Source organism: Podarcis raffonei, chromosome 12 (genome assembly GCF_027172205.1).
Source record: "Podarcis raffonei isolate rPodRaf1 chromosome 12, rPodRaf1.pri, whole genome shotgun sequence".
In the NCBI taxonomy this organism is placed as follows: Eukaryota; Metazoa; Chordata; class Lepidosauria; order Squamata; family Lacertidae; genus Podarcis; species Podarcis raffonei.
In genome coordinates, this window is record NC_070613.1 from 47565822 (window position 1) to 47592978 (window position 27157).

Here is a 27157-nt window from a genome sequence, read left to right on the forward strand (position 1 = left end):
TTTAGGGGGTTCATATCCCTAAAAATGGGTCCGATCCTATGGGTCAAGGAAAGCCCAAAGAAAAAGGTAAGTCTTCAAAAGATGTCTGAAGCAACAGATGGTTGCTGTGTCACATATGGCAGAGGGGAGGGCCTTCCACAGAGCAGGGAGAAGGGGGGGAAATGCCAGTTTCCAGGTCACCACCCTAGGATATTCTGCAGGGGGCAGTGACATAAGTAGATGTTCTTCAGATGATCTAAGGGCAGGTGGTCTAGCCATGCTTCAACTCAGAGCTTAGAATAAGACTACTGCAAATAACTGGGAGGCTGTAGTATTACTGAGAAAGGTAAAGGGACCCCTGACCATTAGGTCCAGTCGCGGATGACTCTGGGGTTGCGGCGCTCATCTTGCTTTACTGGCCGAGGGAGCTGGCGTTTGTCCACAGACAGCTTCCGGGTCATGTGGCCAGCATGACTAAGCCGCTTCTGGCGAACCAGAGCAGCGCACGGAAACGCCGTTTACCTTCCCACCAGAGCGGTACCTATTTATCTACTTGCACTTTGCCGTGCTTTCAAACTGCTAGGTTGGCAGGAGCAGGGACCAAGCAATGGGAGCTCACCCCGGCGTGGGGATCTGAACCGCCGACCTTCTCATCGGCAAGCCCTAGGCTCTGTAGTTTAACCCACAGCGCCACCCGCGTCCCATTACTGAGAAAAGGTGGAAGCAAAAAATATAAATCACTTACCTCACTTGGCAGAATAGGAAGACCACAGGCTGCACATTTTGGCGCCAAAACCCTTCATAAAAAACAAAAAAGGCAAGTTACAAACATGAAAGAGAACCCAGATTTGAATCATTTAAAAATATTGTTTCAATGGGCACTGAACACTTTGCACGTTCTCCAAAGCACACTGGGGTCCCAACCTCGCGTTTTCCCAGTTCTAGTGAAAATGGGAGTGTGGGAAAAGGCTGGTGAGAGGGACTGCGAGAGCAGAAGGGGGCAAAAGGGAGGTTGGAATCTACTGGGAATCTCTTGAGCGATCTGCTGCAGTAGATTGGCAAGGGCTTCCCAACTCCAAATTGTTTTGAGAACAGCAAGCTACTTGTTGCACCTAAATTAGGCTGCGCAAATGAAGAAAACTAGCCAGGTGTGGCATTTTGTGTGAAACAACTATGAGCAGATTTGGTTTTCAAAACCAATTCCTGGACCCTGTTCTTTAATTCTAACTGTGTGTCATTTGCACCTGACTGGTTCCTGGATCTTGGGATTATAGCAGATCTGAGAAGCCTGAAATCTGCTCATCTCTGTCCTAAGGGCAGAAGATGATGAGAATATAGGTAAAGGTAAAGGGACCCCTGACCATTAGGTCCAGTCGTGGCCGACTCTGGGGTGCGGCGCTCATCTCGCTTTACTGGACGAGGGAGCCAGCGTACAGCTTCCAGGTCATGTGGCCAGCATGACTAAGCCACTTCTGGCGAACCAGAGCAGCGCACGGAAACGCAGTTTACCTTCCTGCTGGAGCGGTACCTATTTATCTACTTGCACTTTGACGTGCTTTCGAACTGCTAGGTTGGCAGGAGCTGGGACCGAGCAACAGGAGCTCACCCCGTCACGGGGATTCGAACCGCCGACCTTCTGATCGGCAAGTCCTAGGCTCTGTGGTTTAACCCACAGCGCCACCCGCGTCCCGATGAGAATATAGGTTGCTAGAATTTTTACATTACTTGATGCACCTTCATGATCAGCAAGCATTACTGCCTTCCTGTGAATATACATATTTACTTGCAAGCAAATCACACTGATTTCAGCAGCTCTTGCTTACAGCCAAGTCTGTTTAGATTCCCCCCCCCCTTACTTGTGGTAATCTCGGACACAGTAGATTTTGTTCTCGCTGTCTACCGTGAACGGCACTCCATCCAGACATTCATTGCAGATCACACAACGAAAGCAGCCAGGATGGTAAGACTTCCCCAGAGCTTGCAAAATCTGCAATAAGAAACAGGAAAATGCTTCTGAACGAGCATTCAGTTTTTTTTAAAAAATGCAATACAGAAGCAATTGCAAAGGAGTGTAAGGAATATATAACGATTACAACAACATAAGGATGCTTGTAAATTGTTCCCTTAATGATGCTCTGCTTCACAGCAACCATGCCATGACATCAGGAATCCTGTAATTAATTTGAGCAATTTTGGTAGGAAATTACTGGCAAGAGGCAGAAATGACAGAGCCAATTTCTGTCGTCATAATTCTGATGGAATTTGAAGCAAGCGAAACAGCACCCAGTCTGGAAAGACAGCGAGCAGGCAGCAAGAGTAAATTCAATCAGGACACAGAAAAAGAGAATAGAATTTCCAAACAGCTATTGTGAGAAAACTCAGGTAAGATTTAAAATGTCTTTATTTTTATGCCCCAAAGGGCTGCTCTTGATTACAGCAACCAGCTGTTCATTGGTTCAAGTTAGGCTGGAAGTTGCATGTGGCACCTGGGTTTAGATTGTTTTTTCTGGCATAGAAGTTTAACCATTTAGTTAAGTGATTGACTAAAACCTGCCTGATTCCTTGACTAGGGTTTCCTTAATCAGCTGACAACCCTCGTTTGCATTCCAAAAGCCCTCCCAATTGTTAGAGAGGCTACAGTGGAAGCATTAAGAATCATGTGCAATCACAAGAGATTACAGGAAAAAAATGAAATCAGCGCTCTCCCACATATTTTGTTTTACAGGATGTGAGCATCTGCATACCTTAAAAAATGCACACACAAAAATTATAAACAAGACAAAAGCACACAATTGGATTAGGTTTGCTTTCCTCATTTTCCTTATTTCTCATACAATAAGAAGTGGATGGCATACAGCAGCAACATTTCATTCTTATATTTTCCATTTGGGACGTCATTCTAAAATTACGGGGACTTTCCCTCCATAGCGTGTTTTCCACACACAAAGGTCACTTACCATGTCCATGATCAAATGGCCACATATGAAACACCTGTCAGCTGACTGCTGGAAGCCTGAATACTGTAGTGGGAAAAGAACGTATGCTTAAACCTTTTGAGTAAAAGCATGAGCAACATTTTCCTACTTTCTTAACTGGAATAAGGCTAGCTGACCAGGCTGCATAGCCACTATAATGTCTCTGGGAACATGATTCCCCCCCAAAACAGCTTTTATTACTTTCTTTAAAAGCTTCCTTCCTTCAATTAAAAAAAACAACATATTCCCAAATGCTAGTGCAACGAAGAGACAATGAGAACAAAGTCCCCAGTTTTAACCTCATTTTAGCAACAAAGACATTAGGCAATCTGCAGGCCTTCGACCTCAGACACTCATTTGCCTCAGTAGGTTGGATTAAGTATTGCTGAAATAACATATGTGAACACTAGGGCTGCCTTGAAAACCACTTGCCAGCTTAATAACACGGTGTATAAACAACCTTTGTGGACAAGCACATACGTATGAGGCTCCTTTATATCTCAGACATAATCTCATAATTATATATTATGTAGCCAATATATGACTGTCCAATTACTGCCACTCAGTAATTGCCCAATCATTAGTAGTAAAAGCAACATGAATAAACAGTACGCTATGTTAAGTATAACTGGTTTAATTCACACTGAAATGGGAATTGGTGAAAGGGTTTGACTGTAAGTTTCCATTGAGGCCAAGAGCAAGAAGTGGTCTCTGGGCTCCTTAATGGGTTGTTGTTGTTCTCAGGTAGCTCTGACCCGATGTTTTAACCTTAGAACACATGAGAGTGATCAAATGTCAAGTTTGTTATCTCAAAAGGGTGGTTGCTGAAGACCTTCCCAGACTCAGTGGGAGTAAGGATGCAAATGAAGCTCTCCAGGAAAACAGCTCCAGGCAAAATGGATACTGAAAGGAGAGACAGACCCCTGTTTAGAGTATTTCGTAATTTATAAAATGCTGAGCCTACGCTTTGGACTGGCATATGTCTTACGGAACTGTTTGGATGTAACATTAGATGTTTCGGTTTTGATTTGGAGAAAGTTCAGCAAGTGAAGTTTTAATTAAACATATGAGCTCCCGTTGCTCAGTCCCTGCTCCTGCCCACCTAGCAGTTCGAAAGCACGTCAAAGTGCAAGTAGATAAATAGGTACCACTCCGGCGGGAAGGTAAACGGCGTTTCCGTGCGCTGCTCTGGTTTGCCAGAAGCGGCTTAATCATGCTGGCCACATGACCCGGAAGCTGTACGCCGGCTCCCTCGGCCAGTAAAGCGAGATGACCGTGCAACCCCAGAGTTGGCCACGGCTGGACCTAATGGTCAGGGGTCCCTTTACCTTTACGGGCCTTGACAATGTTTCATTTCCAAAAAGGAGCTGGTTTTCATGCATCCAGTTGCTTTAAACTGTGCAATATTAATATCTGCAATACACCTAGATTTACAAATCATTTATTTATTTATTTTCCAGCTAAGATAGGTAGACATGAGGACCGTGTGAACAAAAATCTAGAATCTATACTTGAATCTTGCACCTGCATTTCAGTCCCTAAGGACAAGTAAGGGAAAAGTACAAATCAGAATGCTGCAATTCTTTTTGGGGTGGGGAGTCATCAGTACTGATTGCCTCATTTAAGATCCTCTCTGCTTTCACAAAGGTGCTTAATCAGACACAACAGATAAGAAGGGGTGTTAATTCATGCCTTACTCTTCAGATGTCAAGCAAATAAACAACTATCTGACAATTAGAATACACCTGAAGGCAGCCCTGTTTAGGGAAGTTTTTAATGTTTGATGCTTCATTATGTTTTTAATATTCTGTTGGGAACCGCCAGGAGTGGCTGGGGAAACCCAGCCAGATGGGCACAGTATCAATAATAAATTATTGTTGTTGTTGTTATTGTTATTATTATTAAAAATCCACCACTCTAGCAACATGTCGGACACATAACCTGACCCATTGCCAGTGGGTTCTCCACCCTGAAATCCTCAACCTCATTTAGCATTTCCTCCACGAGCAACAATATGCAAGAGCCTGCAGCTTACTCACCAGGAAGTCTTCTTCACAAAACACTTTCCCATTAACAAAATAAAAGGCTTTTCCTCTCAGCTTCCGACCTGCAAGGGAAAAGGGGGGGGGAATATGATCAAAGACCCATAAATAAAACATCTGAATGCCACCAATGGAAGCCAGAAATAAAGATGCAGTTTCAATGCAACTAAACGCTAGGACAGATGCCGCGATCCTGACCTGTGCTTTAGTGTGCATCCACAATTCCTTACTGCAGAACTGTAGCATGAAGAAGCAAAGGCTATATATCATTCAGGGCTTTTTAATTTATAGCGTAACTCCAAGCTAGGACCTGTGCTATCATTATATTGCACAGGTGCACACAGGAAGTATTTGCTCTGATAGCTCAGTTGCTAAGACCGTGGAACTGATAACGCCAAGGTTGTAGGTTCAATCCCCGTATAGGGCAGCTGCATATTCCTGCATTGAAGGGGGCTGGACTAGATGGTCCTCAGCGTCCCTTCCAACTCTACAATTCAATGATCCTACTTTAAAGGTAAAAGGTCCAGTCGCGGATGACTCTGGGGTTGCGGCGCTCATCTTGCTTTATTGGCCAAGGGAGCCGGCGTACAGCTTCCGGGTCATGTGGCCAGCATGACTAAGCCGCTGCTGGCTTTCGACTCTAACCTGTAACATGAGCCCCACACTTTTGTCCATCTCATTCTTCCTTCCCACGCTCAACTTTCTCATCTTAGAAAATGTGAAAAGCTCGTTAAACAAATAAAATAAAATGGGAGCGGCACTACTCTTGCAATCCGTTTTAGGCAAGGGCCGTGACCAATTATGTCGGTCACAATTTGCCAATTAAAGAGAATGCGTTAAAGGATACAGAGGTGGCGATAGCAGGAGATAAACATTTCCCTCTACCAGGCTCATCGCATTAACACCAGATGGCGCCTCTTGTCAAGGCAGGAAAAAATAGATGTTCAGTCCTCGTGGGATAAAATGATTCTGTAAATGTCCATCTTACCAATCTTAAATATTCCCAGTGCAAGATCCAAATTGTTTAGGTTGTATCTGGTGTTGCTCCGCTGATAGTAAGCCTTCTGAATAATGAAGGAGCTTAGAAGCGTTGGATCTGAATATATACAAGCAGAGGATGCAACAGGTGGAACCCTCCAAGGATCCTTTGTCCCAGGGAAGGGTGGTTTGCACTGGGCACAGCTGTCCCTCTGCCTATCGCTGCTGGTCACTGCCAGCCTCGTCCCGCAGAAGGAAGCTAGCATGACTCTCTCAGCGCAGAGCTCCAGGGCACAATGCTTTGGACCCAAGCTGGACCCACTGCTGTCACGTGACCTGCAATCTGTTGGTCCCTCAATACCTTCTTCCCCAATGGACACACTCAGCGGGGTAGCCCTGTTGGTCAGGGGCCAGGGTTAGGATTGCTGCCCAAGGTAGGTACCAAACCAGGTAGATAACATCCTGCTTGGGGAATGTGCTCCCCAGGGGGAACTATCATTTCAGTACTGGGCAAAATTATTATTTTTTTAAAAAAATATCTTCCTAAGCTTTTATACACTGCCGACTTTTCGAGCTGCACGGTTTGAAGCTGTTGTGTGTGTTTTTATTGCTTCAGTTCTTTATCACAAGTTGTGCTATTTTGTGGTTTTGTTTTGCAACATTTGTAATTTTTAAAAAAATCCTTTTGTAAGAAACCCTAGGAATGCTACCTGACCAATGAAGGAAATGATGCATGCTTGTTTGTTTATATAAGTATTTATATACCCCGTCCCCTTGCAAAACACAAGAGCAGTGTACAACAACATGAAAGCATTTAAAAACAAGCCAAAACAATCATTAAAATGACTGGCTACTCCTACTCCAGAGACATTTTAAACATCTGCATATGCCTGTCAGCATATATATTATATTATATTATATTATATTATATTATATTATATTATATTATATTATATTATATTATATTATATTATATTTCAAGAGAAGCTCGAAAGTCAAAAGCCAGGATGCCTGCTGAATCTCTGCTGTATTATTGTTCCACAGCAATAAATGCCCCACTTCTGGTTGAGGCCAATTTGGCCTCTGAAACATGGGGGACAACTAACAGTGCTCTTCCAGAATATCTGTGTTATTGGGATATTTGAAATAAATAAATCACTTTTATAGGTCAGAAGCAAACTGGACCTGCACATAGCCATTTTATCACTTTACATATTATTTGGTTTTATAATTGATTCCGGGGCTCACCTCTCATGAAACTATAGCTCAAATTATTCCCTGATAATGTGTATGGCTCATATTCTGCTAAGGCTCATGTGTTCTGGGCACTGAATTCCACATTTACAGAGAGTTTCTCCATCCCTCTATGCAGAGATGCAGTTTTACTGGAACGTTGCAAGATGTCCCTGAAAACTCTGGGTCCAAATCTCAAGGACTAGACTGCGAGTCACAAAAGAAAATGTGCCTCAGGAACCCAAGCCAGTTGGGTCTCAATTCAATGGTTTAAAAAGCTCAAGCTGTCCAAAGGCTTTTTGGCTTTTTACAGCCAATACTTTTCACAAGGGCAGGAAAAGCAAGTGAAGGGAGGACTTTGCAACCACATGAAATACTCCCACTTCAGATAATTTTTCTGGGCAATGAAAGTTCTCACTGGAAAAAAAGGACATATCTTTGATAGCTACCACTTATGTGACAGGCACAAGTCACTTAACAGAAATTCTGCATTGTGTCTGTCTTTAAACTTGGCAGCAATGATGTGGCTATGACAGAACGATGCAATTTGCACTGTTTATTATGTTCTGTTACCGCTTAACAGAATATCAGATCTCGGATGAAAGGTGCCTGCAGCTTTATAAGGGCCAAATCCCAAGAGTCTTTTGCTTCACTGTGCTGTCTCGCATAAATATGTCTGAATGTAAAAATTAAAAAATTGAAGTGCAGACGACTGGAGCCAACGCAGCTGCCAGATTAACAGTTAAAAATAAAATTAAAAAGTCAGTGCAAGCCTTCTCAGAATATGCACCACTAAGAGCTTACTCCCAAGTAAGTGGTTATAGGATTTCAGCCTAAAGCAATGTGATGTGTGGAGCTGCAGGATTCTAAAATAAGGCTCTTTTCATTCTTATGAAGCTGTGATATTCTGAAATATAAGACATTCTCTTACTTGAGAGACATAATACAGTTCTCAAGAGACAGAGGTTGTGCTTTATTGCATCAGACCACCTGCATACCTCTTTGAAAACATGCACTGAGGGTAAATTCTGCTTACTATTATGTCCTCTCATAGAAATGTCAGACAGCTTAATTTATGGGCTTCTCCAGAGACAGCTAATTACTACTAGAGAGGCTGGGTCCTGAACTCTTGGATCCTAGCAATACTTCAAGTCCACTGTCTGCTATACTCATCTATTTCACTGCCAGCCAGAGTTCATGCATGAAATAACCACGTTGGTATTTCTACTGTCCTTTTTTACTGACTATAATTACAGGATATGTTTTCCCTTTGCAGTTTGTAATTAAAGATTTGATGCCTGTTGCTTGTGCAGGGCTGATCCATTTAAGCAACAGTTCTCATTCCCTCATACTTAAGACTTAACAGTAGCATGTTTTTATCTTCTAGGTGCCCCTCTTTATTATCCAGTGGACAGCAGGGCCCATATAATCAAAATGAATTTTGGACTTTGGACCTCTGTAATATAAAATTCAGATTACCAAAAAGAACCTAACTCCACTCAACACTGTGGGACTCCGTTTCATTTACGTCAAAGGAGATGTTTTATTCGATCTGAACATGCTCCTGAACCCACATCAGGCAAACAGCAAATCAGTCGCCAGTCTCCCTGTGGTCAGCATCAATCCCTTGCACTTTTGACTGTTTCCTATTTTTCTACTGGTTCTGCCCATGCTTATTACCCTAGTTCAAAAAGAAACCAAGACAACAAGCCCAAGCCAACAAGGCAGACAAGAGAACACGTCTCTCATCAGCATTTGAGTTAGATCTCTGAAGATTTTAACATAACTAGCTAGGTACTCAATACATTTCCCCCTCAAAAAAAAGTACAGTGGGGATTTGGGAAAAGTCTGAAGTTCATGGAAACTGTGAAAATAGTATTTTAAATATTAATTTTGATGACAATCATTCCAACTGTATTCTGGGTGAATGTCCATGGAATGATAGAGTTTTATGGTGAATCTAGCTTTAGCTTTATCTTTGAGTCGACATGGGGGGGGGAGTGAAGGGGCTTTTCATTAATTAAAAGCATATACATCCACTTTTCCACCTCAGAAGTATATGGCGGGTTGTTCAGTGAAACAAAACCAGGTCCGTTGTTTATCTCACATTCTCCAACGTTTTCCTGGAAACTCACCTGAACCTATGTATAAGCATTACATCAGAAGTCATGTATCATGCTACAAAAGCATAATGCTCTGATGTCAACAAAGATACAGCAATACAACCATGTTAAACCATGTTTAAAGATGAAAATGAATAAGAACTATATTACAAAAAAGACTCCAACCCTCCTCTGATGAAGGTACTATCCCTTTCCTCAACAATCATTCTCACCTCTGTTATTAAGGACAGAACACCAAAAGAACAAAATTCTACCATTTCTATTTGCTGGCATAACTCACCCCCTTTCCAAGATGTGAAAAACTTCAGGCTCCAATTGTGGATTTTATGATTTACCTAACATCTGGAACATCAGTTCCCATGCATGTCAAACGTCTTCTTTTACGTTTCTAAGCCTTTTACCTCCCCTAATTTCTTTCAGTCATTTAAAGTACTTCCTCCGCACTTTTTTTATTTGGCTCTCATCCTTCCTATCATGACCTCATGGTTCAAGACAGCTCAAAATATGAGAAACATATGGCACGAAAATGCCAAGTCTGTGTGGCTTATACAACACTGCTGGGAAGAGTTTGCGTTCCAAACAAATGTGTGAAACTAGACAACAAGTATCAAAGGGTCTCTGGCAGGTGAAATGATATATTACATGGTTTTCAATGCTTATTTCTGTGATGTAGTAAAGTGTACCTGTCTCATGAATTATGGCCTGCATCCAGAAGAGGGATTTTACTGATCCTTCAGCAAGCCATACGTCCAAGCTGAACTGCAAAAACTGCTTCTGCAGCCACATGCAAAAAGGGATGTGACCTCATTTCTCTTGTGCAAAGGGTTTGCGTCAGAGGGAAGATGAGGCGTCGTGTGTTACAGCCAGTCCCATGAGCAATTCCTGAAGCAAACCCAAGTACTGGAGTCCTCAGCCATAGCTCTTGCCTCCTAAACCAGCCCTCAAGTTATAAAAGCCTGTCCAAGAGAGAATACAAAGCGACTTCCTGTATACAGGATGGCGACACAGGTTTATGTGGCAACTGAGTTAGCTGCATTCTGAAGAATGCAATCTTCTGTAGAAAACATATGAAGTAGGAAGGACAGGTGTCCTTCACAATGTTGTTGTTTGGTCGTTTAGTCGTGTCCAACTCTTCGTGACTCCATGGACCAGAGCACGCCAGGCACTCCTGTCTTCCACTGCCTCCCACAGTTTGGTCAAACTCATGCTGGTAGCTTCGAGAACACTGTCCAACCATCTCGTCCGCTGTCGTCCCTTCTCCTTGTGCCCTCCATCTTTCCCAACATCAGGGTCTTTTCCACGGAGTCTTCTCTTCTCATGAGGTGGCCAAAGTATTGGAGCCTCAGCTTCACGATCTGTCCTTCCAGCGAGCACTCAGTGCTGATCTCCTTCAGAATGGATCGGTTTGATCTTCTTGCAGTCCATGGGACTCTCAAGAGTCCTTCACAATAAACCCATGTAAATATGCCTGAGAGCTCCAATTTGATTTTTGACTCCTTGGGCATTTTAAGGTCACAGATCTATCATTTGTATTTTTACTGAGGGCAATGCCAATGCAACGGCCCTGTAATGGCTAGGAAATATGGCAGAGTCCCATCCACATAGAGAGGATTAACTCTGACATTCATTTGATACGGAATAATACTAATTATATATGCAGTGCATTTATCATCAATGCCAAAATACAAATCTCCATATAAATACCAAACCTAAGCATACTTTTTTTGCAAGCAAGTGTGACTGAAATAAATGGGGTTTACTTTCAAGGGCACAACCTATTTATAGTGTAGAATTTAGAACATTTGTAGCTCTGGGCAGCTAAGCCCGCTTATTTAAATATTTTTAAACAGAAGCCTAATCAAGATGAGGACATGGGAGCAGTTTCGGTTTAAAAGGGAATCTATGGTATCAGATAATGTCATTCATGCCAACGTGCTCCACTGCCATGCAGAAAGTTCTCCTTTCTTGTAACTTGGATCCATTGGGCAAGTCGTCTGGCCTGGGACATGACAGTTTCCCAAAGGAGAAGGTCACTAAAAGCAGACAAGCCCCTTGGAAAGACAGCTTGTCCACCACTAGTGGTGTTCTTAGGAACATGGGAAGCTGATATGGAGACAGAACCCTTTCCCCCATCTAGCTTAGTACTGTCTATACCAGGTGTGACCTTTGGCACTCCCAAATGTTGCTGAACTACAATTCCCATTAGCCCCAAAGGACCTGGCCAACAGTTAGGGATTATGGGATTTGTAGTTCAGCAACCTACGGTGGGCCAAAGGTTCTCCACATCTGGTCTATACTGCCTAGCAGCTCTCCAGGGTTTGAGGAAGGGCTCTCTCCTAGCCGTAGCTGGAGACGCCAGGGTGTCAGGGACCGGACAGAGGAGGAATGGTGGAGACCACCTCCCCAGCCTGACCCTTCCAGAGAAGAAGACGGCAGTTCAGAATTACAACAGGGGTTTGAGGGAGATCACAGCTCAGAGGCAGATGAGGGGGAAAGCTGGGAGAGGAGGAAGAAGAAGCATCGGGTAGGGACAGCTGATGGACACAGCGTCTGTAGAAAGCATTCCAGACCCCCATCTCCCAGCAAGCATTGAAAGTAGGAGAGCAAAGAGCTCAAAGGCAGAGGACACTTCTCAGCACCCGTATTTTATTTATTTATTTATTTACGGCTATTAGCCCATAAAATATGTACAAACATAAAAACACAGAGACATAAAAACCGATATATCCGACAACAGAAGGTGAACACCACGATGCAAGGGTGGGTCATTGAGCAGAGCCAAATGACAGCTTGGGGCCAGGAGAGCTCCATGGGATGGATCACAGAAAAAGGAAAACTGAAGATGAAATCCGACATGCACTCTCATCATAACAGTCCGATTAGTTTTGATGTTGTTGTTGTTTTTTGGTGGTTTTTCAGTGTGAGATAACCGCATTCAGGAATCTCGCCACCTGCAGAGTTACAGAAGGATCTGTATCCTGCAAAAGCAGTGCGGCGTGTGACTCACCAGGCCTGCCAATCAAGCGCAGTAAAGCAGGACCCAGGAATTTAGTCCTGGCTATGCTATGTAGGCGACAGTTGAACATTATATGTGAAAGAGATTCAACAGTTTCCCCGTCACACACGCATAGCGGAGACACCAAACCCTTGGAAAATCTGTGGCTCAGCTGGTTCGATGGAAGGACATTGAACCTTGCACCCGTAGTGATGACACATGAAGGAGAGGGAGATGGTGGAGACTCACTCAGGACAATGCCATTATTCTAAGAGGCTGCATTCCCAAGCCTCTCTCTGTGAATACTGAATAAAAAGCAGTTGGTCCTTTTCCTTGTCTTATCTGTTCCTGGCAACCTGCCATGGGGGTTGGGTCCACTGCTGCCTGACACAGGGCTTGAACCTGAAGCTTCTGGTTTGCAAATCTGATTCTCTACCTCTGAGCTACAACCTTCCCCTCCAAAATGCCAGCCATGAGGTGTATTCTTTGGCACACATTCGGTTTGCATGAGGTGTCGAGTTCAACACACCCAGTCGACTCCCCACATCTCACACTGGAACCCTTTGCAAGTTTCAGAGGTTCTCCAGTAGACAAGTTGCCATGAAAAGGTTCCCTGAAAGTAGAAGTCTGAAAAGCCCGTGTGCTAAGCCTTCGAAACGGGTGTAAGATGACAAGAGCTTGTGTTTCAACTATTATTGAAGAGATGCTTATATAAGCCTGCGAGGCACGAGTCAATTTAGAGATTTATATAAAACGCATTCCCGGAAACAGTGAAGAATTTATCATAACTATGAGTACAAGAAAGAATGGAATCCCTATTTTGGGAAGTGAGGTACAAGGTCCTAAATATATATACTCAAGAGCCAGGTGGCCTTTACTGCCACTGAATACACACTAACGAACATCCCTCTAAATATAAACAGGTATGACTAAAATAGTTGTCTCAATGGAAAGAGACAGAGACCATGAGAGTGGAACACTCTCTATTTCCAGCAGAACCATAAACGTATTATTATAGGACTCCAAACACTTGCTAACTCTCTGTAAAATGGTTACTCTTCCATCTATGAAATGGGGGGCAGGGAAGGAGAAAATCTAACCACCAATCTAACATCAGAGAAGCTTATTTCCCAATTCCTGATTGGAGTCCCATCTACCAGTATGAGAAGGAGGTTGTTCACCTGATTTTTCAGCCCGCTGGCTGAATATTTTCCTCAGTCCAGCTGCTGAAGATGGTCAACAATGTATTGGCTCTGGCCCCAAAACTGGGGAGAATATGACTGAAGAAGTTGGCTGTCATAATCAAAAAGAAGAGACGAAGATGTGGGAAGACTGGATAGATATTCCAGGAGTTCACTATGCAATTAAAAATCCCTTCCTAATTAAAAGGAGGCAAAGATTGTGCCAGGAATGCAAAAGTGCTGAGGGCCTAGGTCTCCCCACTCCTGCATATCTGCAGAAGTGCACATGTGAAAGAAAAAAATGATGAAGAGTTAAGGCAGCATTTTAGGAGCCTCTGCTAAGTTTTGGAGATCAGCAGATACCTGACTTTGTTGACCTCTGACATCAGGTTTGTGCTCATTTTTTTCACTGCAAGGCACACGTTTTCTGCAAATCTTGTCTCACCTGTAAACAGAGAAGCTTTTCCTTGATATAACAGATACTTACTACATGCCCCACAGGTAAAGCATCCGTCGTGGTAGAGATTCCCCATTGCCTGGCAAGCTTGGTTTGCACCATATACACCTTTGTTGCACTTCACGCAGGTTCCTAAAGAAGACACAAACACAGGCCAGATGAAGACTCCATAACACTTAAGTAGTAATCCAAGCATGGGAGAAATAGAGTGTACCCACGAGAGGCAGGTGTATATTATGGTTTGGTTTAGAAACCAAGCTGGTGGAAAAACATAGTTCCAAACATAAAAAGCATAAGGGTGTTCAATGTACTAGTTTATTTATAAAGGCAGATAGCTGGGAACAAGCAAACATACTTTTAGGAGGTAAAATTGTTTCACTTATCTGAAGCACATTTTGTTCAGTTCTATAATCTGTTTACCCTAATACTGCTCACAGATTTATTTTTTTAAATTACTGTCTTAGGTAGCTTGATGTGAACAAGTAGAAAGTTGCACCCCTTTTTTTTTCCTTTTTGCCAATTGCCAAAAGAACAAAGTGGCTCAACTATAAGGGGATTTTTCTTCCTTCAAAATCACATGTTTATCCTCATTTCAAGGCCACATTAGGAAGCGTTTCATATTCCCTGTGGGTATAGGACGCTATATAAATTCAATAAAAATAGATTGATAGACAGGTAGATAGATGACAGACTGACAGACAAACAAACAAACAAACAAACAAACAGATAGTTTCTGTATTCTGGTTTTTGCTTTCACAAATACATATGGTATGTTCTTACCCATTTCCATCTGGAACAGTGTTTTCCTAAACTTGGGTCTCCAGCTGTTTTTGGACTACAAATCCCACCATCCCTAGCTAGCAAGACCAGTGGTCAGGGATGATGGGAACTGTAGTCAGAAAAAACCAGCTGGAAACCCGAGTTTGGGAAACTGACCTGGAAGCTCCAAAACAAATAGAACCAGAAGGGCGTATTTTGAAAACCAATGCCATTCTAGGGCTTAATTTTAATGTATCTTGATCACAGACCTCAAAATTCAGAAGTTACTAGTTTCAAAAGGCCCTGTCAAATTGCTCTTCTGGTCAAAGCTAACTGCTCGGACATCAGACTGGTAGGCCCAAATCTGCCACACTAGGGCGTCTGTGACATCAAAACACTAAGTCAGCGCGAGTAAGGCAGAGAGAATATGGTCAAAGGCAGAAATGGCTCTTCTACGGAGTTTTCAATTAACAGTACTGGTTGAGATGCTTGTGTACCTGTGGGCAAAACAACGTAAGCAGTTAAGATGCTTTGTAGAGGTTTGCTTTGTCAGCAGTGTGGAGAGCTGAAGCAGTTGTGGGAACAGCTTTCAAATCTCTCTTTTGCAAAAACCGTGGGAATCTGTGATGTTGCACAATAATAATAATAACGAACCCTATGTTAATTTGCTACTCTTGATCAACGATCCTCTGCAGGTGCCACGTGTTGAAAAACGTGTGAGTTTTAAAAATGTTTGCATTCAACACCTTTTTTTTTAACACCCTATGCATTAGCAAAACTTGCCTCCTCAGTTTACAATGAATATTCTATTTTTTAATAAGATATTTATTAAGCTTTTTTATAATATTACAATAAAATAAAAAAGAAAAAACAAAATAACAAAAATACAGAATAAAGAAAATTTAGGGGAAAAAACAACATAAATTTTCAGTTACTTATTTTCTTTTGACTTGTTTCCCGGACCTCCTCATACCTCCCTTTTTTGTATTCCACCCCAAATTGTTAGTTCAGCAAATCCTTACCATTATATAATTACCTATTTATAATCCTTTTTTTCATATTCTCTTAAAGCATTACAGCTGGAAACCACTTAATTTCAATCCAACACCATTCTAACACTCATTAATTTTACAATATTTCTGTAGATAATCTTTAAATTTCTTCCAATCTTCTTCCACCGACTCTTCTCCCTGGTCTCGGATTCTGCCAGTCATTTCTGCCAATCCCATATAGTCCATCACCTTCATCTGCCATTCTTCCAAAGTGGGTAGATCTTGTGTCTTCCAATACTTTGCAATAAGTATTCTTGCTGCTGTTGTAGCATACATAAAAAACGTTCTGTCCTTCTTTGGCACCAATTGGCCGACAATGCCCAGAAGAAAGGCCTCTGGTTTCTTCAGAAAGGTATATTTAAATACCTTTTTCATTTCATTATAGATCATTTCCCAGAAAGCCTTAATTCTTGGGCACGTCCACCAAAGGTGAAAGAATGTACCTTCAGTTTCTTTGCATTTCCAACATTTGTTATCGGGCAAATGATATATTTTTGCAAGCTTGACTGGGGTCATGTACCACCTGTATATCATTTTCGTAATATTCTCTCTTAAGGCATTGCATGCCGTGAATTTCATACCTGTGGTCCACAACTGTTCCCAGTCAGCAAACATAATGTTGTGTCCAACATCTTGTGCCCATTTAATCATAGCAGATTTCACCGTTTCATCCTGAGTATTCCATTTCAACAGCAAGTTATACATCTTTGACAAAATCTTAGTTTTGGGTTCTAACAGTTCTGTTTCTAATTTTGATTTTTCCACCTGGAAGCCAATTTTCTTGTCCAAATTATATGCCTCCATATCTGATAATAATGAAGCCAATCTCGCACTTTGTTTTTTAGTTTCTCAAAGCTCTGCAGTTTTAGTCTATCTCCCTCCTGTTCCAAAATTTCCCAATATTTCAGCCATTTGGCCTCCATATTGAGCTTTTTCTGAGCCTTCGCTTCCATTGGTGACACCCACCTTGGGGTTTTATTTTCCAATAAATCTTTGTATCTTATCCAAACACTGAACAATGCTTTCCTGGCAATATGGTTTTTGAATGCTTTATGTGCTTTAACCTTGTCATACCACAAATATGCATGCCAACCAAAAACGTTGTTAAAACCTTCTAAGTCCAAAATGTCTGTGTTCTCAAGAAGCAGCCAGTCTTTCAGCCAGCAGAATGCTGCTGATTCATAGTAAAGTTTAAAGTCTGGCAGGGCAAATCCGCCTCTTTCCTTTGCATCAGTTAATATCTTAAATTTTATTCTGGGCTTCTTGCCCTGCCAGACAAATCTAGAAATATCTTTCTGCCACTTCTTGAAACAATCCATTTTGTCCACAATCTGCAATGTTTGAAACAAAAACAACATTCTAGGCAAAACATTCATCTTTATAGCTGCAATTCGACCCAACAAGGAAAGCTTCAAATTTGACCAAATTTCTAAATCTTTTTTCACTTCCATCCAACATTTTTCATAATTATCTTTAAATAAGTTCCCATTTTTTGCTGTCATATTAATCCCCAAATATTTCACTTTCTTGACCACGGTTAAACCTGTCTCATTCTGAAACCTCTCTCTTTCGATCGGTGTTAAGTTTTTCTCTAAAACCTTAGTTTTTAACTTGTTCAGTTTAAATCCTGCCACTTACAATGAATATTCTATAGCACCAGTGGTATTTTGCTCTGAATAAAAGTACGGACTTTTGCTTCTAGGGCTATGTATTTATAGCTGTCGTCATCATTCATCACCTTCCATGCAAGCATCACAAGGTAATGTTCAGTAAAAAGAAGAAGCTAAAAGCAGTTCAAAACAACACAAAAACCAGCAGATATGTTGAACAAACCAAATCAAAATGGCAGAGACCCATTCATCCAACTGGGAATAGGACTTCAACTGTTTCCACAAAGCACAAATGATGGGCGCCTGTCATATCTCAACAGGAATGCTATTTTACATATATAAAGAATAGTTATGACATTACGATCTTTGTGATAGGATCTTGCATTCTTAGAAAAAATAGATGAGTATTTGAATTTTGTTGTCTCATGGAACAAATAACAGCAAATGGCCTTGGCCCAGTATACCTGGAGCGTCTCCACCCCCATCATTCAGCCCAGACAGTGAGGTCCAGCTCCGAGGGCCTTCTGACGGTTCCCTCCCTGCGAGAAGTGAAGTTACAGGGAACCAGGCAGAGGGCCTTCTTGGTAGTGGCACCCGCCCTGCAGAATGCCCTCCAATCAGATGTGAAGGAAATAAACAACTATCTGACTTTTAGAAGACATCTTGATGAATTATTGTATTTTAATATTTTGCTGGAAACCGCCCAGAGTGGCTGGGGAAATCCAGCCAGATGGGCGGAGTAATAATAATAATAATAATAATAATAATAATAATAATAATTTATTATTATTATTAGTGGAATAGGGGCCGGGGTTAAGCACTCTTCTCCCTTCAACAGATTCCCCCAATATCCCCCCCCCGGCAGCTACTATTAAACCTTTAAGGCACATACAGACCCAACCAACGATTTCTCTGTGTCGCATCTGCTTGCTCACTCAGATGCTTCTCCGGACAAGCATTTGACAAAGATCATTTTAGCAGAATACTTAAGAATGTGCACTTTAAAATGTTTAACATGCCTTCTTAATTTTTTAGACTTAACTGCTTGAGCCTAGCAACAAAATGTAAGTAGTCTAATAGTCTCTGTCTGCTGGCGGCCGCTCCTACCTAATCTCATGGAATTCTATTTAGGAAATCATTTTTTTGAAACACAGTGGTACCTGGGTTCTCGAACTTAATTTGTTCTGGGAGTCCGCTCGACTCTTGAAACGTTCGAAAACCAAGGCGCGGCTTCCGATTAGCTGCAGGAGGCTTCTTGCACTCAAGCGGAAGCCGCGTCAAGACGTTCGGGTTCCGAAAAACGTCCGCAAACCGGAACACTCACTTCAGGGTTTAGGGTGTTCGGGAGTCGATTTGTTCGTCAACTAAGCCATTTGGGAATCAAGGTATGACTGTATAGGCAGCAACAAAGAGCACACATAACGGCACAACAAGGTCACTAAAGGAAGGAAGAAACTCACGGATTATGATGGTTAGTGGGCGGAGGGGCAGATGTGTGGAGTTGTCCTAACAACAGCAATATTGCTAGAGTTACCTGGATGGGGCTTGGCAGGAAGATCGGGGCTGTATGGACCCAACGGCATGAGGACCAGATGGGCACCCCCAGCGCATCACCGGAGCTCCATCCTTGTTGCTGTTTTTCAGCAGTGCTGTTGCTCTTGGGGGGGTGGTTCTGGACCCACTGGGGTCAATTTCCAAGATTATATTGCTTAGACAGTGATAAGAGAGATGCTTCCTTTCTGGAGTGGCTTGTGCAACCACAAAGAAATTGACAATCAGTTCTGACTTGCAATACTGCAGTTTACTCTGTATCCAAAGGTAAAGGGACCCCCTGACCGTTAGGTCCAGTCGCGGACGACTCTGGGGTTGCGGCACTCATCTCACTTTACTGGCCGAGGGAGCCGGCGTTTGTCTGCACACAGTTTTGCCGGGTCATGTGGCCAGCATGACTAAGCCGCTTCTGGCGAACCAGAGCAGCACATGGAAATGCCGTTTACCTTCCCACCGGAGCAGTACCTATTTATCTACTTGCACTTGACATGCTTTCAAACTGCTAGGTTGGCAGGAGCAGGGACCGAGCAACGGGAGCTCATTCCGTCACGGGGATTCGAACCGCCAACCTTCTGATCGGCAAGTCCTAGGCTCTGTGGTTTAGACCACAGTGCCACCTGCGTCCCTACTCTGTATCCAAGCAATTGCTAAAATAACCAAACGGTAAGATCATTTCCAGTGTTGATACTGTGCTTATTATGCAAACTTTACATTCTAAAGGGTTGTGTACGTGAACACCAACAGCACAGTCCTACGCATGGCTGCTCATGGCGTCAACTGTGCTCGGTGGGGCTTGCTTCCAGGTAAAAGTGCATAGGATTGCAGTCGCACACTGTATTGCAGTACACAACTTATCTAGGAGGGCACCTGCCTTCGTTTAATTAATTTTGCTGTTGTATAAAATCTGCTTCTCTGAACAAGATCTGTTGAAATCCACATGTGTTGTTGTTGATACTCCCTTGTTATTGTTTGGCTGTTTCCAAAAGAACATATTGTTGTGATTTTTCTTTTTCATTATTGGTCATTAATTGCAAAAAGGGGGGCAAATGCAATTATGAAAAACACCCCTAATATTGAGCCTAAATACTGTAGCGGAAGTTACTATCACCTTTACAATTCTACTGCTTTGTTTACTTTGTTCCATTGAACTCCGTATGAGCCACTGAAAACACTCATTTGGACAATTTAATGCACATTATAATGAAATTAAGAAACATGACCATGTTAGGGCCATTAGGTTCAACAGGTCTACTCTGAGCAAAACTTGGCTAAATAACTCCAGAAGATATTCAAGCTGAACTCAGCCATGGTTATTTCACGCCACCGCTATGGGGAAACATATAGGCACTTACAAAATGGCTTTTTCTATGAGTTGTTACACACAATGCGATCGAGAGAATTTAAACTATACCTCTTCAGCTGTGAAGTGTGAAAACCCCACTCAGTGGACCAGAATGTGGTCTAAACCCCCCCTTAAATCCACATCAACTAGGACAGAATTCACTCTAAAACTCATCTACAGGTGGTACCTAACACCAAGGAAATTAGCACTAATACGCCCAGGAACCTCACCAAAATGCTGGAGAGGGTACACCTCCACAGGCACATACCTCCACATGCAGTGGGAGTGCCCCAAAATCCAACTATTTTGGACAACAGCCATACAAGAAATATGTAAAATAACTAAGCAAGTGTTAGAAATCATCCCAGAACTGGCTCTACGAAACATCTTCCACGACAACAATGCCCATTTACACCACAAAGAACTCATAACCCACCTACTTTCAGCAGCCAGAAACACCATAGCCAGACACTGGAGAGACCTGTCAGGAGTGAGCATTGACCGATGGTACCAAATAGTATGGGAAACAGTCCTACTAGTAAAATTAACCAATAAACTGAAACTGACACGGGGACAAATAGAAGATACCTTCACCCCGGTATGGCTCTCCTTTATCACATATACAGCCCAACAAGATAATGACAAGAATCCACCAACAGCATATGAATCAATATGGCTAACCTGATCCAAAACACCCACCCACCCCACTCACACACGAAAACAAAGATCACCACAGCCAATCACAAACAAGCAACCATACCCTAGGCCAACCCCAATTTCTCTCACCACCAAAGGAACACAAGCAAATAGCAAAGAGAACCCGCACAAACGACGCTGACACAAAACCTCACACATACATTAAGCAAATTAGGAACATCGCCTCCCGACACCCCCCCCGACACCTCTCCCCCCTTTTTCTTCCTAAGGTAACCCTAATGTCTCAACAAATGAAACTGACCTATGGAAAATATAACTTGAAAAAAGAGACATTGCACATACCTTTGTAAACCAAGAAAAGTTTAATAAAAATGTTTTTTTAAAAAACACCAAAAAAACACTGTGAAGTGCGAATATGAGGAACAGGTTTTTGGAAACATGTGCATCATTACAGGTCACACTCATCAGAGAGAAGGGATTGGCTGTGGTTTCCAATGAGTGTGTTGCTATGTAATATATGAAAGACTCAAGATTTTTATCATGCACATGTTGATTCATCAAAACAATAAAACAAAATAAGAGCTGCTTCCAAGGTTTTTAAAATTTTTTATTGCAAGTACTTTTCCAAATGCATAATGACTTATCGGAAGGCAAATGTGGGTATCAAAGAAAACCTAGGGACTCCTCTGTTTACTCATCTGTTTCTCACAAGTGACTTGGGAGAACATCCCAAGACTTGAAATCATAATCTGGGGAGTGGCAATAAGATTCCTCTAGAGAGACAGCTAATTTAAATCGTGATTTACTTCTCTCCAGCACTGGATATTTCTCAATAAATCAGCTACTGGGAAGAGTACCAAGTCCACAGCTCTTCCCTTTCCCAGACTATTTCTTGAAATGAAGTTTCAATATGACTCAGTATCCCATGCCAGATTGGTTTCCTGCAGTAATTTCCAGATCGAAGAACAGATGTTCTCTGCTGGTGGCAATGCAGAGAATTAGGGTGGGCCCAATTCTCAGGGCCGTTTACTAAAAGGACACAGGCCCGGTATTCATATGATGTGTTGAGCTGAATGGCAAGAGCCTTTTGCATCTTGTGACTGCAGAAGATGTTGTCACAAGACAGCGCATTCGCTTTATTTTCCTTCCACCACCCAAAAATGGACATACACCAAATTCTACTCTTCTGCTAAGTGCCTGCACACTGCTGTCACTTTACCATTGCAGTTGTTTCTCTCATGCTTGTGTGTTACACTGGAAACAGACTTAACGGAACCAGTAATAAGTTCTTTATTTGATAAGGATTCTGGAGGTAAATTCACTGGTATCTCAGGTTAAGAACTTAATTTGTTCTGGAGGTCCGTTCTTAACCTGAAACTGTTCTTAACCTGAGGTACCACTTTAGCTAATGGGGCCTCCCGCCCCCGCCGCCACACAATTTCTGTTCTCATCCTGAAGCAAAGTTCTTAACCCGAGGTACTATTTCTGGGTTAGCGGAGTCTGTAACCTGAAGCGTCTGTAACACGAGGTGCCACTGCAAGTCCATTAAGGAAGAAAAGAAATATAGTGGTAGCTCAGGTTAAGTACTTAATTCGTTCCGGATGTCCGTTCTTAACCTGAAACTGTTCTTAACTTGAAGCACCACTTTAGCTAATGGGGCCTCCTGCTGCTGCCGGGCTGCCGGAGCACGATTTCTGTTCTCATCCTGAAGCAAAGTTTTTAACCCGAGGTACTATTTCTGGGTTAGTGGAGTCTGTAACCTGAAGCGTATGTAACCTGAAGTGTATGTAACCTGAAGCATATGTAACCCGAGGTACCACTGTATGTCAAATCCCACTGGGCTGTCATCATGGCTCCCTTGGGACGTTCAGGATTTCCACTGTGCCAGATTTATCATCAATCCGTTCTGAAGAAGTACCAAAATCTGGTATATTTAGTTGCATACTGTGCATGAACAAGTACAATTACATTCTAGTCACATGTGCAGGTTACATTCCAGAAGCAGCACATACCGTATTTTTTGCACCATAACACTCACTTTTTTCCTCCTAGAAAGTAAGGGGAAATGTCTGTGCGTGTTATGGAGGAAATGCCTACGGGTGGCATGCCTACGGATTTTCCTTCTCTAAAAACTACATGCGTGTTATGGTCGGGTGCGTGTTATAGAGCGAAAAATACGGTATATGCAAAAATTGCATATAACCAAAATTGCCTTTCTTTTTACCTGGCAGCTAGGGGAAAGCCCCTGTGTTTCTGCTGCCTCCACTCCTCTCCATATGCGAGCAATCAAGAGACCAGAGGAGAACGGAGGCAGGCAGAGAGAGTCATAGGCAGAAGACTGGGGTGCAGCTGCAGCCAAGAGTGTATACCTGAATTATTGCAAGTTAAATGTGCGTGTGATGCAACTCAACTGTATTGCTTGTTACGAGGGTTTTCAAATTAAACAGCTAAGTGGCAGACAGAAGACAGCTATGTATTCTGCCGTACACTAGAGTCCACCCCGCAATTTCTCCAATCAAGAGTAGGGGGGAAACCAGCCATCTCACCATTGTTTACATCAGCCAAGTGAAAGAAGGCCGACCAAGATTTGAGGAGGAAGCCGTGCCGTGCAATCTCAGGATTAGTAGCGTGCGGGAAATCTGCTCTTGTGAAATACGCAGATCAATCATGAAACTTGGAATATGGCCTGAAAGAACCACTTCAAGCTGAGAGCAACATTTATTTTTTTATGTATTGTAAGAGTCAAATTATTATACCTTTTACGGTAAGCAATATATCATCCTTTGCAACCAAACGGGAAAGAAAAGAAAAATAGCATCTCTGTGTAGAACAGGCCTTAATTCTACTAGTGCTCCTAAATTCTACTAGCACTCCTTAATTCTACTATAGCATTCTCCTATATACCCTATTCTTTCCCATTTTTATATGCTTCTTCTCAGAATCTAAGCTTTATGATGAGCAACCTGACTTTCTCTATTCCCTTGCTTGCATTTCTTTGTCCATTGCAGCTTCCTGCCATCAGAATACCCTCTCACCCAACACCTGATTTTCCTACAATCAAGTGTGTCCTCTGACATGTGTTTACTTTGACTTTTCTTCAAATTTGACTCTTTTTCCACCTTCTCTTGCCTTTACTTCTCAACGTGCGTTGTCCTTGATTAGACTGTAAGCCTACAGGCAGGACTATTTATTTTTAGATGCTTACAGCATCAAGTATGATTAGGCACTTCATAAAACAACATGAACACAAGCTTCTGAGTAAAGATGCTTGAGGAATTTAATTTATGTGTATTTTGAAGCAGTGGCCTGATCCACACCTCCCAGACTAATATGCAGATGGGAATATAATTATTCTTCAGATTTTGTATGCATCAGAAATTTGTGATACAGTTCTCGGTGAGTACCAAAATGCATTTTAAAATGTGCATTTCAGGACAAAAATATATCTTTAAATACAAATTTCTGTGAAGGCCTTTTTTAAAATGCAGATAAATGTGGAAATAAAATTAATATATGCAAAATTGTCATGGACAAGAAATAAACTGATCTATCCATCTCTAGTTTTGTCCCACCACAGCGACAAAGTGAAAGTACATGCCGTATTTTGCAACTCCATTAGATGCATACAGCTTTGTCCGAACACCGTGTGCCCGTTTTATCTGAAAACAAATTTATTCTGATAACAGAAATAAGGCTCGCTAGGGTTTTGAATAGCACTACCAGTGGGGGAGGGATGCAGGTGGTGCTGTGGTCTAAACCACTGAGCCTCTTGGGCTTGCCGATCAGAAGGTTGGCAGTTTGAATCCCCACGATGGGGTGAGCTCCCGTTGCTCGGTCCCTGCTCCTGCCAACCTAGCAGTTCAAAAGCACGTCAAAGTGCAAGTGGATAAATAGGTACCGCTCCGGCGGGAAGGTAAACGGTGTTTCCATACGCTGCTCTGGTTTCGCCAGAAGCGGCTTAGTCATGCTGGCCACATGACCCGGAAAAACTGTCTGCGGACAAACGCCGGCTCCCTCGGTCTGTAAAGCGAGATGAACACCGCAATCCCAGAGTCGTCTGCAACTGGACTTAACTGTCACGGGTCCTTTACCTTCTACCGGGGGGGGGGGGGACTATCTGCTACTTTTATCAAAACAATGCAATATAATGGAATCATTAAAACTGGTGTCACAAGATTATGAGGTCAACCACCAAACAGGGAATTTTACCCAGAAAGGTTACAGTGATTTTTCTTAAATGCAGAAGTAGTGCTTCAGAGGCCTCGGGGGATACCGTCAACTTCAACAACAAAACCCACACCATTCTCCAGAGAAAATACCTGAGACTGAAAACCCCCATCTGCACTATTTACTGAACGGCTCAGTTGGTTAGAGTATGATGCAGATGACGCCATGGTTGCAGGCATATTCCTGCCTTGTAGGGGCCTAGACTAGATGACCCTCAGGGTCCCTATCCAACTCTGCAATTCTATATAACTGATTCCATGATTTAAAGCAGTATCGCACCCTTTTAAACTGCCATGGCTTTCCCTCAAAGCATGCTGGGAAGTGTACTTTGTTAAAGATGCTGAGAGATCCCCATTTCCCTCACAGAGCTACCGTATTTTTCGTTCTATAGGGCGCACCGGCCCATAGGACGCACCTCATTTTTGGGGGGGGGGGGAATGAATAAAAAAAAATTATTCCCCCCCCAGCCGCGGCTGCCGCCCCAAGCCTTGCGAACACTCGCCCGAAGCACGGGGAGCCCTCTGGAGGGCTCCCCGTGCTTCGGGTGACAGGCTGCCGCCCCAAGCCTCGCGCGCCCGTCGGGACCTCCCGCCGGGCGCGCAAGGCTTGCAGACACTCGCCCGAAGCACGGGGAGCCCTCCGGAGGGCTCCCCGTGCTTCGGGCGACAGGCTGCCGCCCCAAGCCTCACGCGCTCGGCGGGACCTCCCGCCGGGCGCGCAAGGCTTGCGGACACTCGCCGGGGCTGCAGGCTGCTGCCCGCAAGCCTTGTGAGCCCGCGGGAACTCCCGCCGGGCTTGCAAGGCTTGCGGATAGCTTCCTGAAGCCTGGAGAGCGAGAGGGGTCGGTGCGCACCAATGCCTCTCGCTCTCCAGGCTTCAGCGAAAGCCTGCATTCGCACCATAGGACGCACACACATTTCCCCTTCATTTTTGGAGGGGAGAAAGTGCGTCCTATGGTGCGAAAAATACGGTACTTCCCCTCTGGAAATTGTAGCCCTGTGAAGGGGAATATGGGGCTCCTAACAACCCTCGGCTTTTTCAGACCCATCATCCAGGAAGCCAAACAAGCAAATGGCTGTGCCCATCCTGCTCTTCAAAAGGACAGCAAAAGGGGGCATGTCAGGTTTTGAGACAATGTCTTGGGCTTGTGCCTAACCTTTGTTGTTGTTTAGTCGTTTAGTCGTGTCCGACTCTTCATGACCCCATGGACCAGAGCGCACCAGGCACTCCTGTCTTCCACTGTCTCCCGCAGCTTGGTCAGACTCATCCTGGTAGCTTTGAGAACACTGTCCAACCATCTCGTCCTCTGTCGTTCCCTTCTCCTTGCGCCCTCCATCCTTCCCAACATCAGAGTCTTTTCCAGGGAGTCTTCTCTTCTCATGAGGTGGCCAAAGTATTGGAGCCTCAGCTTCAGGATCTGTCCTTCCAGTGAGCACTCAGGGCTGATTTCCTTAAGAATGGATCGGTTTGATCTTCTTGCAGCCCACGGGACTCTCAAGTGTCTCCTCCAGCACCATAATTCAAAAGCATCAATTCTTCGGCGATCAGCCTTCTTTATGGTCCAGCTCTCACTTCCATACATCACTACTGGGAAAACCATAGCTTTAACTATACGGACCTTTGTTGGCAAGGTGATTTCTCTGCTTTTGAAGACGCTGTCTAGGTTTGTCATTGCTTTTCTCCCAAGAAGCAGGTGTCTTTTAATTTTGTGACTGCTGCCTAACCTTAGAACTCTGCTTTGAACTCCCAAAGCATGTAATCTGCAACCTGATCTATCCTTAAACTGTGTAGTGATGAAAGTCACTGGGAATACTTGAGCTGGGAGGTTGAATAGCCTGTATTCACATGTGGGAGCCAGGGCAGGTATTGGTTGGCATGTCCACCAGCTGCATCTTGGCCCTTACTCTACTTGTCTTAAGTGATTACACAAATGACTTTAATCATAGCCAATGACATCATGCCAATTTAAATTCCTGCACAAGATAGATATTTTTCC

At 43.2% G+C, this 27157-nt stretch overlaps 2 protein-coding genes across 2 annotated transcripts in view; one reads left to right on the forward strand and one right to left on the reverse strand.

Annotated features, from left to right (window-relative positions):
- LIMD1 (LIM domain containing 1) overlaps positions 1-27157 on the reverse strand; it is a 44722-nt gene that overhangs the window by 3994 nt on the left and 13571 nt on the right. The window contains exons 3-7 of the mRNA XM_053409831.1: positions 13994-14095; positions 4994-5061; positions 2937-2999; positions 1836-1966; positions 725-776 (exon numbers count right to left, since the gene is read on the reverse strand). Coding sequence (XP_053265806.1) covers positions 725-776; positions 1836-1966; positions 2937-2999; positions 4994-5061; positions 13994-14095 — 416 coding nt within the window. The remainder of the gene's footprint in view (positions 1-724; positions 777-1835; positions 1967-2936; positions 3000-4993; positions 5062-13993; positions 14096-27157) is intronic.
- The window catches only part of LOC128424059 (uncharacterized), a 155340-nt gene that overhangs the window by 3243 nt on the left and 124940 nt on the right, over positions 1-27157 (forward strand). The gene's annotated exons all lie outside the window — the stretch shown is intronic.